The sequence below is a fragment of the Poecilia latipinna genome, unplaced genomic scaffold, assembly GCF_001443285.1.
Source record: "Poecilia latipinna isolate Pla-1442-1.1 unplaced genomic scaffold, P_latipinna-1.0 Scaffold268, whole genome shotgun sequence".
Taxonomy (NCBI): domain Eukaryota; kingdom Metazoa; phylum Chordata; class Actinopteri; order Cyprinodontiformes; family Poeciliidae; genus Poecilia; species Poecilia latipinna.
Genome location: NW_015112884.1, coordinates 93,702 through 111,721, shown reverse-complemented (window position 1 = coordinate 111,721; position 18,020 = coordinate 93,702). Strand labels below are relative to the sequence as shown.

General features: G+C 38.7%; 1 protein-coding gene across 7 annotated transcripts in view; it reads right to left on the bottom strand.

Annotated features, from left to right (window-relative positions):
- tmcc1a (transmembrane and coiled-coil domain family 1a) overlaps nucleotides 1-18,020 on the bottom strand; it is a 46,639-nt gene that overhangs the window by 23,144 nt on the left and 5,475 nt on the right. For 2 of the 7 annotated variants that reach the window (XM_015033419.1, XM_015033420.1), the window contains 2 exons: nucleotides 14,528-14,577; nucleotides 13,178-13,458 (listed from right to left, as the gene is read on the bottom strand). In XM_015033419.1, coding sequence (XP_014888905.1) covers nucleotides 13,178-13,458; nucleotides 14,528-14,549 — 303 coding nt within the window. In that variant the 5' untranslated portion in view covers nucleotides 14,550-14,577. Of the gene's footprint in view, nucleotides 1-9,279; nucleotides 9,860-13,177; nucleotides 14,084-14,527; nucleotides 14,578-17,725; nucleotides 17,826-18,020 lie in introns of those variants that run through there. The other 5 variants (XM_015033417.1, XM_015033415.1, XM_015033416.1 and 2 more) reach the window with 5 other exon arrangements.

The following is an 18,020-nucleotide window of genomic DNA, read 5'->3' as shown; positions in this document are numbered from 1 at the left end:
GAGCAGGGAGTGGCAGGGATGAAGAGCTTGGCCTTTCAACAAAGTCTGTCTGCTTTCTGCACTTAACACCTGCAACGCTTAGAAAAGTTCCCTTGGAAACTCAATGATGTTTCAGTGTAAGGGGAGAAAAAACATTTTGTATTTATTCAACCAGGACAGACCCACTGAGTTTTATATTAACATTTACAATGGCGTCCTAGTCAATATGACTGCCATCCGAAAGATTACTAAAGTATAAAACACTAACATCTTACACATTATAACATATATAAGGTCACAACGAATATAAACAAAACTAAAATTGTGACCAATTTCATATGCAACAGGTAAACTAAACAAAATCTTTAAAAGATTAACATAAAACACATATGGAGAATTCAGGATTTTAAATTTGGGGAGGGAATGCCGAGAATACCTCTAAAAAAAGAAGTCTGAAACAACTTGATCTTCATACGAGAAAAGCATAATTCAACATGCAATGAGGAGTCAGAGTTTTATATTTGGGAGGAATATCAGACCTCACTGATAGATTGTGAAAGAAGCAGTAAAGCAATGTGAAGAAGCATTCATAAAAAACTACATGCCTGTTACCAAGCAAAGTAACAGGCATAGTACATAAAAGCAGAGTACATAAAAGTAGCAGATAAAGGTGTTTTTGTAGCCAGAATCTAATTCAGAAGAAATTTAGTTCAAGATTCAGATTTTCTTGAAGGATAGAATCATAATCATAGAATATAAAATTTGCTTTTTAGCATTCAAACTAGTTTAGAGCGGCACAAGACTGTTGGCTCTGGTAAAGGACCCAATGTTGATGAAGCTGTGGATGTAACGGACTAATTCACAGGACCATCGGCATAAAAATGGAAATGAGTGTTTTATTTTCTTAATTAAGATTATTGACATGCAAAATAAGAGTGGGCTAAGAACAAACTCCAGGCAAGCACCTCTGAACACACAAAAGAACCTACAAAAGATACCCTCAGCTTTGACCCACCGAGATATTTTTGTCAGAAAATTATTAAACCAAGCTATGATATGATCCAGGGGTGTCAAATGGATCTAGGACAGTGAAAAGATCTGCCGAGTGTTGCTTGCTAACTGCTTCAATAAAATCATTAATTACTTTGTTGCTTTTCCAAAAAGGGTAAGTGAAAGTTAAATTTGCCCAGTATAGAAGTCTTCAAAATGAAATTAGCAGAGGCATGATGTAGGTTAAGGTTGATCAAAGCATGGTCAGTGTCTGAAGGAACAGAAAAAAAAAAAAAAAAAAGGTATGTGGCAACCCTAGAACGGCTGAGAAAATACGATATAGACACAAATGCAAGCAAAGAGGGAAGACCAGCTGCAGGCCAAAAATAAACACACAAAGGATGACCCATAGTGACTCACTGCTGACACATATATATATATCTGCACAAAACCTCATACACAGCCAAAAGGAAAGAAAGAAAACATAACACCATCAGAGTCATTCTCAGAAAATAATTAAATCAATGAAAGGGAACAAAATACATGTAGTAAAGTGTGCATTCTGCTGAACGTACAGTAGGTTTGAATACTGGTGAATGATGAGTTTGATTAATACTGGTTGTCTATTAATAGAAGCGGTGGAAGATGGGGAGATTACAGCAGACTCCTTCCTCATTTAGACCCATAATCAGAAAAACATCAAACTGTCTGTGAGGAAAATAAGATTATCTCTGCAAAACAGCTTTCCCGACAAGACTCCGTCCACCCTGCTGATCAACAACCACCATCATACACACACAAGCATTCCTGAGCCCCAAAAACTCTGCCTGTTCTTTTAAAATATCATATTAGGATATCAACTCTATGAAAGCTTTAATGCATGTGTTCAAGTAGGAAATGCAGATTGGGTTACAACCGCAAGCAGTGGGTGAGGGAAAAGGGCGTTGGCCAACATGTATAATGAAATGAATATTCAACAGCCTAATTAAACAGGCTGAGGCGACACTTCAAAGGGAACACAAACTGTTTGGGTGAAGAGTTCAAGCACACACAAAGCTGCACACATATGCAACACAGCATGATAGAAAAGATCCAAGCCTGCACAGAAATTATGCACAGCACAGCAAACCATTTAGGTATGTGTTGAGAAATCCACTTTTGGCAAGGATCAGCTCATTTTCAGCTTAATCAGGCTGACTGGTGACCAGCTGGTCACAAACTCAAATATCAAGTATTTTTCTAATCAGTGACAACTGTCAAAGTTGCCATTTTAATCTATGAGGTGTGTAACATAAAATCAGAGGACGCACAGAGGTGTAAAAACCTATACGAAAGGAATTACTTTCTTCTTAGACTTTAGGGATAAGATAAAGGTTTAATGCAAAGTTGCTGGGTTTTTCTTCTCTAAAATGCTTCTCCTCAATGCTTGATTTGGAAATGTGGTAATCCTTTAAACATCTCAGGCTTAAGGTAAGAACTTATATGCTCTGAGGAATATGGAGGCTTGTGTTTTATCAATGCCATTTGTTAGTAAAATGCTAGAGACAGCTTATAATGTCAACTCATGACAACTCATTTTTGTCTTTGGTCTAAAACAATGAAGAAAATCTCGCTTTTGCAGTAACTGCTCTCACATGCTCTTGATATAAATATTTAAAGACCACACACAGCAGAAAGGTTAGAAAAAAAATATGAATGCTGCAGTTGTCTTTCTCTATTATACTTACTGACAAGATGCCAGAATCTACTTCAATCACGATCAGCAGGTCAAAGCTTCACAAACACATACAAAGTCTTACCAAGGCATCTCTACACGAAACACATTTACTTAATTTGTCCCCCTTTACTAAAGCAACAGAGCATCCAGTGAACTTGGATCATTTTTAAAAGATCTGCCGTTTGTAGGTCATTACATAGGACTTGTTTAAATATATATCAGGAAGGGAAGTAGAGATTTCTCTAATGAAGTCTCTAGTGGGCCCTGTTTATATGTAGTATTTCAAACACTTACGAAAAATTGAGTCTTCCATGCTGACACTATACAGTATTGACACAAAGTCAGTGATTCAATGAAGTGAATCTAATTTTAGACAGCAGCTTTTTCTCTTGCTGTGAGAGGTCATCACTGCACCAGACAGGCTGATGAGGCGGCTGTGAGATCATTCGGGAAACCTGCGAGGATTCAGCTGGGTTACGCTGCTTCAGCCCCCACCGTCTCTGAACATCACCCTGTTACCATGGAGACCAGCTCCACTGTCTGAGACTGGACACAGATGATAGGGAGAGCGATGCAGTGGGGGGTGAGGAAACCAAATTGAGGCGGCCTTTAAAACCGGGAGTGACAAAGTAAAGAATGTGGAGGTCAAAATAAAGAAATAAAGGTTGCTAAGGAAGAGAAACGCACAGAGGTAACAAGGAGGGTGGTGGATACATGAACTGGAATATAAACACAAATAAAAGTCGCAATGTGCATAATTTAATCACAGTAAAAATACAGCTGCTCACTGACCAGTGTTGGCCTTAAAAGTTTATAATGGAGTATCAGTGACTAAACAGCATCATACAGACCACAAGACATACGAGAAAGGTCAGGGAGAAAGCTATGGAGAAGTTAAAAGCAAGGTGTAAAAAAGGAATGAGTGTTGCACAACTGTAAGCTTACCAACAACTTTAATCAAAGAAGCAACCAAGAGCCCTATACTACCAAGATCTAAATTTCAGGTGGAATATCTGTTAAAAGGACTTACTCTATTACTTTCGCATGCCACAATTCAGGCCTTTATGGAAGAGAGGCTTCGTGAAAGGGAATACTAAAAGAAGATCATCATAACTCCTGTCTAACTATTCCTACTTGCATGTAGGGGACACAGAAAACATGTGAGAAGATTCTCTGTTTCAAAACTGATCTTTTCAGCATACAAGCAAATACCATCACAAACCCCTGGCAAACTTTTAGACATTTATTAGTAAACACATCTTAAAGTCACTGTTGGTCCTTCACATAAATTTCCAATGAAATACATTAAGGTTTGTGGTTGTAACTGTGACAACATGCAAAAGGAATGATTACTTTTGCAATGCGTAGTTGGATGACATAATGAAAACTGTTATGCTACATTGTGTGGACCTACAGAATTATCTGGAGGAAAAAATATTTTGTGATATTATGTAGTCACCTATAAGTAAAAGTAGTTTCACATAGTACGTAGTGCAATAAAAGCTTAAAAACAGAAGTGACCAGTGGCATTTACTTCCAATGTCTGGTCTTGGCCGGACACTTCCTGTTTGAACAAAAAATCAAATACCTCCACAGCCACACACAGTAAAATGTATTTATAGGAATTTAAAAGCAATATTCACAAACAAATGAACCAAGACCAACATTAATTGTACTTAACTCGTAGCCAATACTGCTGTTTACTCTGGTGATCAATGATTATCTTGGTTAAATAAATGCTGACATGATAAAAGTTCACTACTGGAAGAAACAATAAAGGTAAATCAATAAGGCATAATGAAATAGAAAATAAAGGTGTGATTTGTTTGACATGATGGACTTAAGATCAGGACTTAGAGATATGACTGGATAATGACTAACGGCCACATTTGATAAGAGGCCCTATCGCCAGTACAGGAAGTAAGTCTTAACTCACTCAAAGAAGAACAACTGTCATATTCCAAATGTTAGTAGAAATCAAACTATAGATTATTAGATTAGTGGTAGCTTGTTGCAGTGCTTCCAAAGTTCACTGAATCCTCACCATGAATCAGGTAGCACTGAGGAACTCTATCAGACACCATGCTTGCTCACAACAGCACACGCTTCTAGACACTACCTGAAAAACAACCGTCGATGGGTTGGTACTGAGCAAACACACAGGGATGACATCACCTCCAGTGTGAATCAAGAACACATGCTTCATTATCCTTTGGGCTGTCCCTCTCTTTCCCTGAAACTCGGTTGTTTGATTATGAAAGCTTCTTTGTTTTTCTTTACAAAGATTTTCAAGACGATATAGGGTGTCAGTGACTGGACAGGACACATGCATTAAAATGTGAGAAAACCCAATTTCTACTAAAGGTTTTCAGAACATGTAACACCACTGAAGTAAAACCTGGAGAAAATAAAAAGAAAACAACCAATAGGCTGAAAGGGTGAGAAATTATTAGAGCTCAGTGAAGAGGATGTAAAAACTAGCGAGGACAGAATAAGCCTCAGGGACCAGGTGATGTCCAGTTTCTCCCTCTCACTTACAAATCTTCTCCTATAGGGCCATAGCTCTAGACATACTGCCAAAAAATGTCAGAAACAATTTTCTACTTATAGACTTTTATGTCAATTAATTAAACCCAAGACTAGTAAAAACTAAATATTATAGCTGGTCTAATCTAATTCCAGCTATATGATAAAATTATGATCTTGATCAACGTATTTTAAATCTAAATATTAGAAACTCTAGACAGGTGTTGTTATCCTGTCAATTAATTCCTGTCTGCCACACACCAGTGAGTCATGCAGCCGTGCTTTCTTTATTCAGTCAATATTTGAAAGTCAGCGTTGACATTGTTGTGTTCCCTTGTAATGTCAGTTTTTCCAACTTTACAAGTAACAGTAAATGTCCAAGTATGTGATCTACTACGGCCTCTTGAGGGATGGCTGTGCTGAGTGCAGCTGAAGCAATTTGTTGATTGTGACGACAATAAAAGCAAAGTGATTTATGAAGCAGAAAAACAGATGTATGTCTGCTTACAATTATCTAGAACCACATTAAAATATATTAGCAGGATGACCGGTAAGTCATATCAAAACAGAATAACTACAGCAGCATTAGCCTAGCACTGCAGCAAAGTCATCCAGATGGAAACCTTCTCAACAGGATTAAGAAACAAGTTTATTATTTTTTCCCATATTAGTACATCATTAAATCAGACCAAATGTTTTCTGCTTAAGGTCATTTAAGATTACCAAAATTATTTTTGTTTGTTAAATGCCAGGAGGATGAGAGAAAAACTTCTTTTTAAAATGGCAAGATTTTTATTTTCTTCAGTCAGCAGATAAAATTACGTTTTACTTCATGAAAAGCAAGTGCTTTTGTTAAGATTCATACAATAGTTTGCTAGTAGTTTGGGCAAATTGTACCTGAAAGAATTGCTGCAACTTAGTGCTTTACAAGAATGACATCATCAGCTTGGTTTTTCCAAAACTTTAAAGGAAAAGCCATTTTATTCTATGTAAATTTTAGACTATAAATACTTTTATTGTTATGCTGTTGTGAGTGAAAAAACATTAATCAGAGCATAAAATGGTGCACAAAAGGCAAAGATGTCCTACAAATCAGGCTTCATTCAGTAACAAAGAAACAAACAGAACCCAGAGACAGATTTTGCTAAATAAAGAACTAATCTCTAATTAATGAAAGCGCTATCAAAAGACAGCTTTGCTAGGTCAGAGGCTTTAAATGGAAAAGAAAAGCATGTTGGGTCTCAAGTACTTTTTTTCTCCCTTCATCTGACATCAGATCCACTTAACATTTGCCAAGTTTGAATCTTAATTCCATATACAGATTCAGATCTGTGGTCATTAAAGCATAAAATGGGAATACCGGGATAATTTGATTTATATAGCCATTAAGTAAAGGTTAAAATTTCATATCTAAAATTGTTGATTCTTTTTTATTTTTACGTTTTCATTTTTGGATTAACAACAACAAAAGGAATTGTGCGTTGTTTTAGTCTGCATGGATAATTTAAAGCAATGTCACATCATGTGCACATGTAACCAAAAAGGAGACAAAGGATGAGCAGGAAGACAGGTGGGTTGAGAAAATTTGACTTGAGGCAAAGAAAAGAGGTCACCTACCAACCCCCTTCTTTTCCAATAATTCCCCCACCTACACGTTTTTGGAAAAAAAAAACAAGTTGCAGACAGACCCGAAGAACACTATGATTACCAAAGACAAACGGGGTTGAAGTTTTTCAGCCAGAAAAATATTTTTATTAACGTAAAAGGTGCAGCCTCAAGGCTTGGCTTTAGTTTTTTAGCTCATATCCCAACAGAGCTTTTTCTTCCTTTTTACTGCTTAAACTCCTCTTACAACATCCCAATTAGAAAAACCCCTTTATCAGTTTAAAGTCTTGTACCTTAATAGACTTTATTTTGGTATTTATGTTGTAAATTAATATTATTTGTGTGCTACTGTGCTGAAAATTTATGGAGAATACCAACTTAGGCATCACTGTCAAGTGTGGCATCATTTACCTGCAAATTTAGCCACAAGTCTTAAAATGTGTAATTGATATGACAGCTGGTGCAGGAAGTAAAAACCAGATCTTCAACATTTGCATGAGAAAGCACTTAAAACAAATGCAGATTTTTCTAACATGTAGACTTATTTAGAAAGGCAGAAGAAGACATAATTAATGTGACCAGTAAACCACTTTGTGCTCAACTTACTGGAGGAAACCAAAAACATGAAACCTCTAACTAATCATGCTACAGCTCATTAGACTTGACCAAAAGATGTAAAAGAAAATGTGTTTTCCATATTAGCAGGAGCAGCAAATAAATAAATGTGACAGCTGGATGATTAAAAAGCTGTAAAGGTTTCCACTGATGTGTTTCTCTCTCAACTATCAGATTCTGTTCCCCTAAATAACAAGTAATGACATGTTTTAATACAGAACTCATGTACAATTAAGCTTCTTTTTTATATAACTAGATAAAGTCTAGCAAGATGAAGAAGGCAACATAATTTACACTGAGCACACAATCTAGTTTATGCTTATATGACCCATGTTGTAGACAAGAAAGAAACCAGGCATGTGGTACATCACCGATTCATTAACATTTACAGTTTGTTTTCATTACAGCTCTAATTTATATCATTTTCCAAAAGTATTTGTACCCCTTGGAACTTTTCCACAATTTATCACGCTACAACCATAAACAAAGTACAAGAATAGCAAGAAAATAAAGTAATTGATGAAAGAAGTCATATTGGCACAAACAAAAGACGTAGAAGAAGATGGCCTGGTGAGATCAGACCCGAACAAAACTTTTCGGCCTCCGTGTAAAACTAACACACCATCCTCGCAGTGAACCATGGTGGTGGAAGCATTATGCAGTGGAGCGTGGACTAAATATAAACACCTGACACATGTCCCTCATTTCTACTCGCAACAAAGAAACACCTTGTATCCTTTCAACTACTAGCTAGAACTCTGTTATGGGTCTGTCAAATAAAATCCAAACCGGTTCACTGGTGGCTATAACATGAGAAAAATGTGAAACACATCAAAAGGGTATAAATACATTTGTAAGGAACTGTATTCCGTGTCTATGAGGCTGCTCTTGGTTATTGCTAAAGTGGACTAATTGGAATTTTTTGTAGCTACAGAAAAATCCAATTTTAAGACACCCCTCATAAACCAGAGCACTCCCATCTCTTCCTTATTGGATTTACTATTAATTGCTCTTTTACTTGGCTTAGTAATTCTGCCAGTAGATCAGATTAGTTTTTACTATCTAAAAGCAAATTCAGAAGTATGTGGTGTTACCAGAACTACTGCATATGTATTAAAATAGGTCGGGAGGGTGTGGCTAGTCAACTAAATAATCAGAGCAAAACCTAGTTGTTATAAATAACAGACTGAGTTCAAGAACCAGAACACCGGGCTCTCGAAAATAATGTTATTGGTACTTAACACAACCTATCCACTCTCTTTATCCACATCACCACCAGGGGACAATCGTAAAACACACATTAACAGCCTGCTATCAAGACAGAGTCATAAATGCTCTCTAATCAAAAATAATCACACATATATGTGTATAGTTAAAGCCCATCCCTTGGAGAGACCTTGGATCGATTACAAAGACGGGCACGCTTGCAGCATTAGTGCGAGTTAATGTTTATAAGAGCCTGAATAAACTCAGAAGATGGACCACTCAGTTAGCGCATGCAACACGCCATCCAGAAGTGGAAAAAAAAAAAAAAATTAAAACACACAAAACAAAGCTTCCATTTTATCCAGAAATGTCAGAAGAGTGCAACTGATGCTTCTTGTGAAATACGGGTGCAGGACGATTTCCATCTTTTAACATAGATGTGGCTAGTTTTTAAATCAAGTTAAAACCTTAGCAAGGAGCATACTGTTAAGAAGTTTCATGACAGGTGGTGAAAAGAAGAAAAAAAGATTTAAAAGGATGTTACCTGGATTTCATTGCAAAATAAAAAAAATAAATAAATAAATAAAAAAGGAAGCATTAGTGGATGGAGATATGAGCACACATTTGCGTGGAAAGCTTACCTTGGAGTATTGTCTACGAAGACTGAAACGCTGCACCATCCTCTCTCTGACTGACTGACAGACCCACAGCTGGAATCCCCGTTCTACTCCCCTCTGCTAACAGCCCTCCAAAGCACACACTGCCTCCAATAACACACTCCCCATTCACACACACGTGCTACAAACACACATGCTACCATCCTCTCTAAATAGCCACGGGTTCACACTGCACCCCTTCACTATGCAAACACAAGTGAGCAGAGAGGAGAGGAAACTGGGGAGAGAAAAAAAAGATGAAGTGGCTAAAGACAAACACATTTACTGTGTTTCCTCCACACTTGTATTCATAGTAAAGTGAGGTGTGTCATACTCACTCACTCAATCACTCACTCACTCACTCACTCACTCACTCACAATCACATGGCCATCAATGCACAAATGATTTTCCATAAACACGGACGAAAATGAGACTTTACATTCACGCATGCAAACACCCGTCCACATTCTTCTCTGAAGACGGAGGCTGACGATACCCTCAGACACACACACACACACACAGCTACAGCTCAGCTCTCACTCATCTAGGACGAGGTAAGGTTGCCTCCTGCTTCCTGTCAATGTGCCGAAGGGTGGGGTGGTGAGAAGGATGAGGTGGAGGAGGTGCTGGTAGAGGGAATGAAAGGGAGGAGGGGGAGATGGCAAAGGAGGAGGAACCAGCTGACTGCTTGTAATAGCTCTCTCCAGGGATTGAGGGAAGGGGGGCGGGGGGACAGTGAAGGGGAAACCAGAGGGTCAAAGGAAGCACAGTGGGAGGAAATTAAGGAGAGGAAGCAAAGAAGAAAAGAAAGAAATCGATCACTTGCTGAATATTCCTGATAAACTTCTTTTTTTTTTTTTTTTTTAAAAGGAGCCTTGAACCTTCAAGCCCCACAAACACCAGGATGCCAAGGTCAACTACGCTGTTACTATGGTAACTAAAAGTAGGGTATACATCATGTTGCAATTTTAAGGGTAGCCACAGCGACAGCTTGGATTGCCCTGATGACATTGCTACGTTGCTATGCTAATGCAGAGCTGTGAGCTGGAAATGAGCGAGTGGGTTCCGATCTCCTCCACCAGACCTCATGAGGTCCACGATCCTCTAAAGACTAAGAACGCTCGCATGTCTGCTCTCTGTTAGGGTGAGGTCACTCACACAGGACAGGAACTTTATTAAAGATAGTGTCTACATTAAAGCCGTTACTGAATGTAAGCACCTCTGCAGATGACTGAGATTTGCCAGACACAACTGGATTAAAAGGAAATCATTTTATTCTAATAAAGTAAGGTCATTTTAATAACCCACGATGAGCTCATAGTGCAAATAGCAGCTCCATGTTACTCTTCAGAGCTGGTTAGTAGATCTGACAGCGACCTCTGGTGGCACAAAGGCCTAACTACTATCATCTGTACAGGTGCGTGTTTAAAAAAATGTTACATTAATTGAAATGTTGATTATTTTTAATAATTCAGTTTAAAAAGTGTAACTTATTTGAATATTAAATAAATTATTTATAACACTGAAATGTTATGGCCTATACAATCATGGAAAGACAGTTTTACAGCAGATAGCATCTCCAACAAACAATCAGAATGCTATATCCAATCAGATTAAAGCAAAATTGAGTGGAAGGAAAACAGAGGATCAAGAGGATCAAGTAAAGCTCATTCAAGAGTTTGGGGGACATTCATAAATGCATCCAAAACATGGTTCCTTGTGTTAACCACCTCTGAGCCAGGAACAAAGTCAGAAGCATCTTACTCAACCAAGGGAGAAAAAGGACCACACTCAGTCCGATCACACTTCATTTGGAAATCAAGGTTCCAGAGTCAGAAGTAGGAGTGGAGAAGCACAGAATCAGAATTAAGTCAATGCAGTTGTCTGTCGGGACACTTCAGACCACTTCTCTGCTGAGAAGCAGATGATGATTTCATTCTCCAGCAGGACCTGGCCAATGGTTACACTGTCCAAAGTACAGATTCCTACTTTAATAATGCTTATTTGGCACACAAAGATGTCCTACCTAATTTTTTTTTTTTTTTAAACATTCTGTATGTGGAACTTTCATCACTCTATAATTACTTTATCAAACACAACAGAGATTAGAGAATGCATTATGTTTTAAGACATCAAAGGACTTGTTTATTAATGAAAATCCAGAGCTACTTTATTTAAATCCTGAGTGGACAAATATTGTGAAGAAACTTATAAATATTATACATATTAGAAAAAGGCTGTTAAAAATAATTTAAAAAAATTAATAATAATAATAAAATGCAATATGATACCATAAAATACAATCAAACAATATTCAAATAAATGTGAATTAAACCCTAAAGAGAGACTGCATATGGGATAATCAGGTTTCTATGACTATTTTGTATCAATATATGTTGTATTAAACAACAGCAGCTGAAACCCTGAATATATATTTCAACCATTTTTATGGACCTTCTCTTGTGCAGCCTTGAATCACATTTCAACAATGGTTTCTCACCTGCCTGTTTCTAGACCCGAGACATAAACTAAAGAGAAGGTTGATTATGGTTTCATAAAACATGAACAAAGCAAAAGAGGGAGACCACATCTACTTGCTTACCAATCTCAAACTGTACGTGCGTTTTGCCAAAGAAGTATTGATTCGTCATCCATCTCTACTGAGACAAACTGCAGAGGGATTTGATTGTAGTTCTCAAAATAGACCGAAAAACAGCTTGAAAAATTGTTGCCACTTAAAAGCACACAAAGCTATATATAGTTATAGAAAAGTTCTGATTCAGGTGACGTGGGAAGAACAGAATGAGAGCCAGATCGCTACATATGGACATTGTGTTACATAATGAATCCCACGGCTTTAGTGTAGGAGTTTACAGGGAAAACGAATTGTTTTCTTGAGAAAAAACACCTTTTTAGCTGGAATATGTCAAATGAATTTGTGAATGTTTACTGAATGGAGCGCGTACTTTTGCTGCAAAGACATTGAGTGCAAGGACAGGTGTGATGTCTGTGGCATTATAGCAACAATGCTAATCAGAAAGGAGAAAAATGAATAACGTCTCACCATAAAACTTGCAGAATTCTAGTGTTTGTCATGACAGTTTTTGTAGCAAGTGGTCAGTTGCTACTGTGGTGAATTACAGGCAGACTGGCCTTGAAACAATTCCAGCATGTTGTATCAGTTCAAGCTAATTTTCTCAGATAGCACATTTCCTGACTTCCGCCTCTTCACTGGATAAATCACAATATGAATTTTTATTTCATGAACTTAAATTCAAGCTGAAGATTTTACCATCTCTACTTTTCATTAAAAAATGTGGTGCTCCACATAGGACATCATCACTCTACGACAATTTTCGGCTACGTTCTTGGTTGCTCGTTCTTTTTCCTTTCCTGGATGTTTTTTTTTTTTTTTAAAAACACACATTTCTTGATTTCAGACACAATAAATATAACTATTATAATATGTAGGCCTGGCCACCGTTGAAATACAGGAAAAGCTGGTCTCTAATAAATCTTAAAGTGTATCCATGTACACAACAAAGTCTCTGTACTTTGACTGTTTACATTAACTTCTCAGAGTTTCTACAAATTTCCGGCTCAAGTTTGATGTAACAGTTAGGTTCTTTTGCTAACCAGAGAGAACAAAAGAGTAAGAACCACAGACTTTCACCCCGTCATGCTGCGATGGGTCTGTTCCAAATGTACGACACACTTGCCTGAACTCAAACGCAGAGTTTTAAAATGAGATCCAATGGAATAGCACCACATACTTTTGATTGACGATTCACTGACAAACAAAGCTTGACACTTGTGAAAGCAAATAGAGGACACATTGATCACCCGCGACTGAAGCGGTGATTAATGGCTCCTGTCACTTACTCTGTCCGTTTCCTCAGTAGACTGGTACCCAGACGACAGCACCACGTCCCCGACGCCGTGCGCAGGTGCAGGGCTGCTGGGCGTGGTGTCGGTGGTGGAGGAGGAGCGTGGGCGACTAACATGCTGCTGTGGGTCGTGGGTGTTCCGTCGCTGCGGAGGCTGAGGGCTACTTCTCAGAAGGGGGTCTCGGTCTCCGCTCCCGGACCCGGACCCCTTGCTGCGTCGCGCCTGCAGGCTGGTCCCACGCCTAATCATGCCTGCAGCGCCTGAGCCCTGTCCAGCTGCAGAAGAAATCACAGGAGCAGACAGGCGATCAGAGTCAGAAGTGCAGGACCCCAAAATGTCCTGAGGAGCAGAGGGGGTGGCGCCGCCTGCTGACACCACCGAGGAGGATGAGGAGGAGGATGACGAAGGGATGGTGGAGCGAGAGAGGGAGAGGCGTTTACGCTGATGTTGGAACAGTTGCTTCAAACCCTGACCAAGAACCCCCATGCTTTCCTTGGCGTTTTGGCTCATCTTACTCAAAGAAGGGTGTGCAGACAGAGATGAGGCCCTCCTCAACCCTGGGCCCTGTGAACCCTCCGTCCCTCCACTAGCTGCAGGATTTGAACTGGGGCCCATCTTTTCTGGGTCACTTTGACTGTTTTCCACCTGCTGCATATAGCCCTGCTGGAAACCAAATAAATAGCAAGGATATATTGCCTAATTCGACAGTCTGTTCTCGCCTCGCTCTCTATCTGTGAGACATGCTGAGGGACAATGACAGAGAAGGGAGAATATAGGATGGCAAGACAGTAGAAGAAGAGGCGGGACTGTGATGGAGGATGGGATCAGGTCAAGCGCCTTCAGAGGGATGAATCCAAATTGGGAGCAAGCATCTTTGACTCAGGAACAAGCAGCCTTGGTCTAACACACAAAAAAGGACAAAGTTAATCAGAGGCTCAAATGTTTCCTTGATTAATTGTCATTAATTTCCCCTCAACTCAAGGGGAATCAATTTAATACAAACAACTTTAATACTTGAGAATTAAACAGTGAAATGCTTTTAAAAATGCTGGATTTAAATAGGGAACTGGAAAACGTAAAGTAAGTAAAGCAGTATGAAATGTTTTATTAGAAAGAAACAGCTAAAAATATAAACAGACAACATACATTTGAAATAAGACTAATCTGCAAGGCTTGAAGATGAAATGTGTTCCTGTTCTATGTAGCAAATCAAATGATGCTACAGCATCAAATGCTAAATATCTTATCTTCCTAACTATGAACATAAACTGAGGAAGTGAAGACAGCCTGAAAAGGATTGCAGGGAAAAGGAGCAGAAAAGGGAAAAAACTGAGAAAAACCCACCTACCATCAGCCCAGCTGTCATCCTTTTATTTTTCACTCTTCCTGGGTGCCTGAGAGAGACGAGAATAAAAAATAAAAAAGATGGGGAAAAAAAAAAACATAGGGGAAAACTTTTAAAATGTCAGCAGCAACTCTAAATGTCTCCCTCACAGGAGTCATGACTAAGCAGCTTGTAAATCTAATTTTGTAACTTCAGAAACTAATAATAATAATAATAATAATAATAATAATAACAATACACCGTACTTCAGAATTTGTCAACGTACTTGGAATAGATACAAAAAAGTACAATTCAGACAGAGAACAACAAATCTTGGTTTAAACGTAAAACCTATTTTAAAACTTCTGCCGTTGGCTGGCTGTAGAAGATTAGTGTGAAGAATTAGTGTCCATATTTTAAAATAATAAATAGTGTTTGAAAAATCAGCTACAAAAGTTGTAAAAAGGCTCAGTTGTAAAATTAACTTTGGTTATGCTAGCTACCAGTTCCTGCTAGCTTTTCTCAATTTAGGTATAATTTGTTTGAGACTAAATACATTTTGATCTGAGAAATACACAGAACCTCCTTAATTCTTTAAATCTGTCATAACAAAACGATTTTATGGGAAGAATAATTTTACATTGAGACAAATGTTTGACAGATTATGACAAAGTGACATCAAATCATTTATATTTAAATAAACACATTCTATCCTGACATTGATTTTAATGGAATCTGCTGTATTATGTAACTACCAATGGCTAGAAGTGAGTGTCTTTATGTTCTGCCTCAATAAGCTCAAAACTGTAGTTTGTCAAATTTTCTGTTAAACTTTCATAATGAACAAAACATTATGAACTTTATCCGTGATGTAATGAATGGTGGATTACATCACGGAATTTAAACCAGCAATTCATTCACCTGCAGAATAATATTGCACTGACTATCTTAGTCACAGACCAGAGCATAGATTTGCAACCCACTGGCTGGGAAAGTGACAGACAAGTGTGTTTCATTCTGATTCAACACTCACTGTCGTCTCAGAGTTGATGAGTCAAGTGATAAACCTAAGTTAATCCTGTCGCACAGCTGAAGCTGAACCTGATGTTCTGTCCCGACAGCAGGACCCAACACTCCTGCTATTGTAGTAAATCCCCCTCCCTCATCCCGAGGCTGATCCCTGTGTGGATTGGATGTTTCTTGATTGCCCACGGTTTTATGTCCAAACTAAATCCGCTTTCAGGAGCTTTTAGAGGACACTAGCTTCATTGTCATACTTGGTTTACATGTATAAACATTTGTTCAGTTTAAGAAAGTCTCGGTGATCCACTTTGACAAATTGATGACGCAACTGAAAGAACACTAGATGGGTCTTGCGTGACAAATGTCCTTTTCTAGACCAAACGGTGTCACCTCATGACATTCTTATAGCCTGGAACTGATTAATAAGGAAAGCACAGCTGGCAATGTCACATCAACTCCTGGTCTGAATCTGAATCGGGATTTTGATATCAAAAAGCACAAAACATCGAGAATGCTGTACATTTTTTAAATGCAAGGAACCAAGAACAGTTCCTAACAAACAGAGGCAGGATTGACATTCTATGAATATCAGCATGTTTCTAAAAAAAAAAATTAAAAAAATCACAACACTGTCAATGGCCAACAGCAAATGACCACAGGCCAATCTGGAGTTGCTATCTTAACTGTGTGCTGACAAAAATGTACAAGAAAGACAAAATAATTGCAACAGCTAAAGAGGAAATTGTGGATAAAAGAGGAAAGGTCACATCACCAGTCTGGCAGTGTTTTGGATATAAGACAAAAAAATCAAATCAATAACTATCTATATAAACTGATATGAAACATCTTTTGAAATTATTTTAGAAATTTTCGAACCTCATCTCAATAGGTTATTATCACAGCAGCATGACAAGCCACATGGTCTTTTCTAGTCAGTTCTCTTAAATTAATCTCTTGCTGAGGAACAAAGCTAACTAGGAATGAATGACACAACACAGAGGTCAGAGTGGCCTGGTTTCTGCGACCCGTTAGAAAATATGCTGTTGGTATTTGCTGAATATACAGCTGCTTAGCTGAAAATATGGATGCAGCCTAAACAAGCCAGAGCAGTGTTTCCAGAAGAGTCTGCAAGCTGGCATGGAATAGACCTCTCTTTGTTTCCTGTGAGCCCCACACAGACCCATCGCTGCTCTTTGTCCTGCGCCTCTTTCACTGACAGACACACATCAATAAGAGCAGAATGAGGCCAGAGAGTTCGGTCAGCTGTTTGGGTGTCAGTGCAGTGCGTGTTTGTGTCAAAACCCAGAAAACAACGACTACAAAAAAAAAAACTGCAACATAATTACATAGAGGGTGTATGTGTGCTTTATATATGCAAGTGTTTTGGTGAGTGACATCTATGACCAGTGGAAACTGCAGCATATCTCATTCAGCAGCTGCAGAACAACAGCACAGCCAGGAAACAGGAACAATCGTTATTGTATTAACGTGTGTGTATGTGGGGCTCAGAGGCAGATAATGGCACAGTTGTGCCAGCTGTGACAGTGAAGGAGATGACTTCAGCACGCTGCACACACTGTGATAAGAGACACAGCTCTTTGTGTCAAATGGTGATGCAGAGTAAACGAGACAACGGAGACAGAGACGTTACAAAGGAAGTGAAAGACGCCACTTGAATCAAAGCCATCGAAAGGTCCGCGGCATTTTTCGCCTGGCTGTATCGGGTTTAACCCGGCCACCCAGTCAAAGTGAGGAGGCGTGCAGCAGGTAGTTTGCGCTAAATGTTAGGCACAATTTTGCCCATTGTCTGATAAAACCCAGAGGGAGTTTTGGCACCTTGATGCTAAGGTGGTGCCAATCCTTCGAGGAACAAGATAAACAAGTGAATGAGCAATGATCTCCTTCAACAAGTGTTGACGACGTCAAAGAAAAGTTCAGAAAACACGCTTGCACATGTACCAAGCTGAAGCAGCCAAGTAGTCTAACTAGAAATTTAATGCCAAAACCTTTGTGTTTTACGACTGGTTGTCCTTTGTTGTCGTTTCATATTTCTTAAATATTTTGATTTTATTTATTCGTATACATTTGTTGGTCTAATTAAATAATTTAACTTTTCATTCTTCAGCATTTATGTTTTAATGAAGGGCAAAAACATTTGGAGGGTGTCTGTTTTTAATCTTGTAAAATGCACTTACATTTGATTGCAGGGTGTTACACAAAAAGTGTAGTGGGTTTTCCATCCATCCATCCATTTTCTGAACACCCTTGTCCCTCAGTGGGGTCGGGAGGGGTGCTGGTGCCTATCTCCAGCTAACGTTCCAGGCGAGAGGCTGGGTACACCCTGGACAGGTCGCCAGTCTGTCGCAGGGCAACACAGAGACACACAACCATGCGCACACACACACTCACACCTAGGGGCAATTTTAGACAGACCAATTAACCTAACAGTCATGTTTTTTGGACTGTGGGAGGAAACCGGAGTACCTGGAG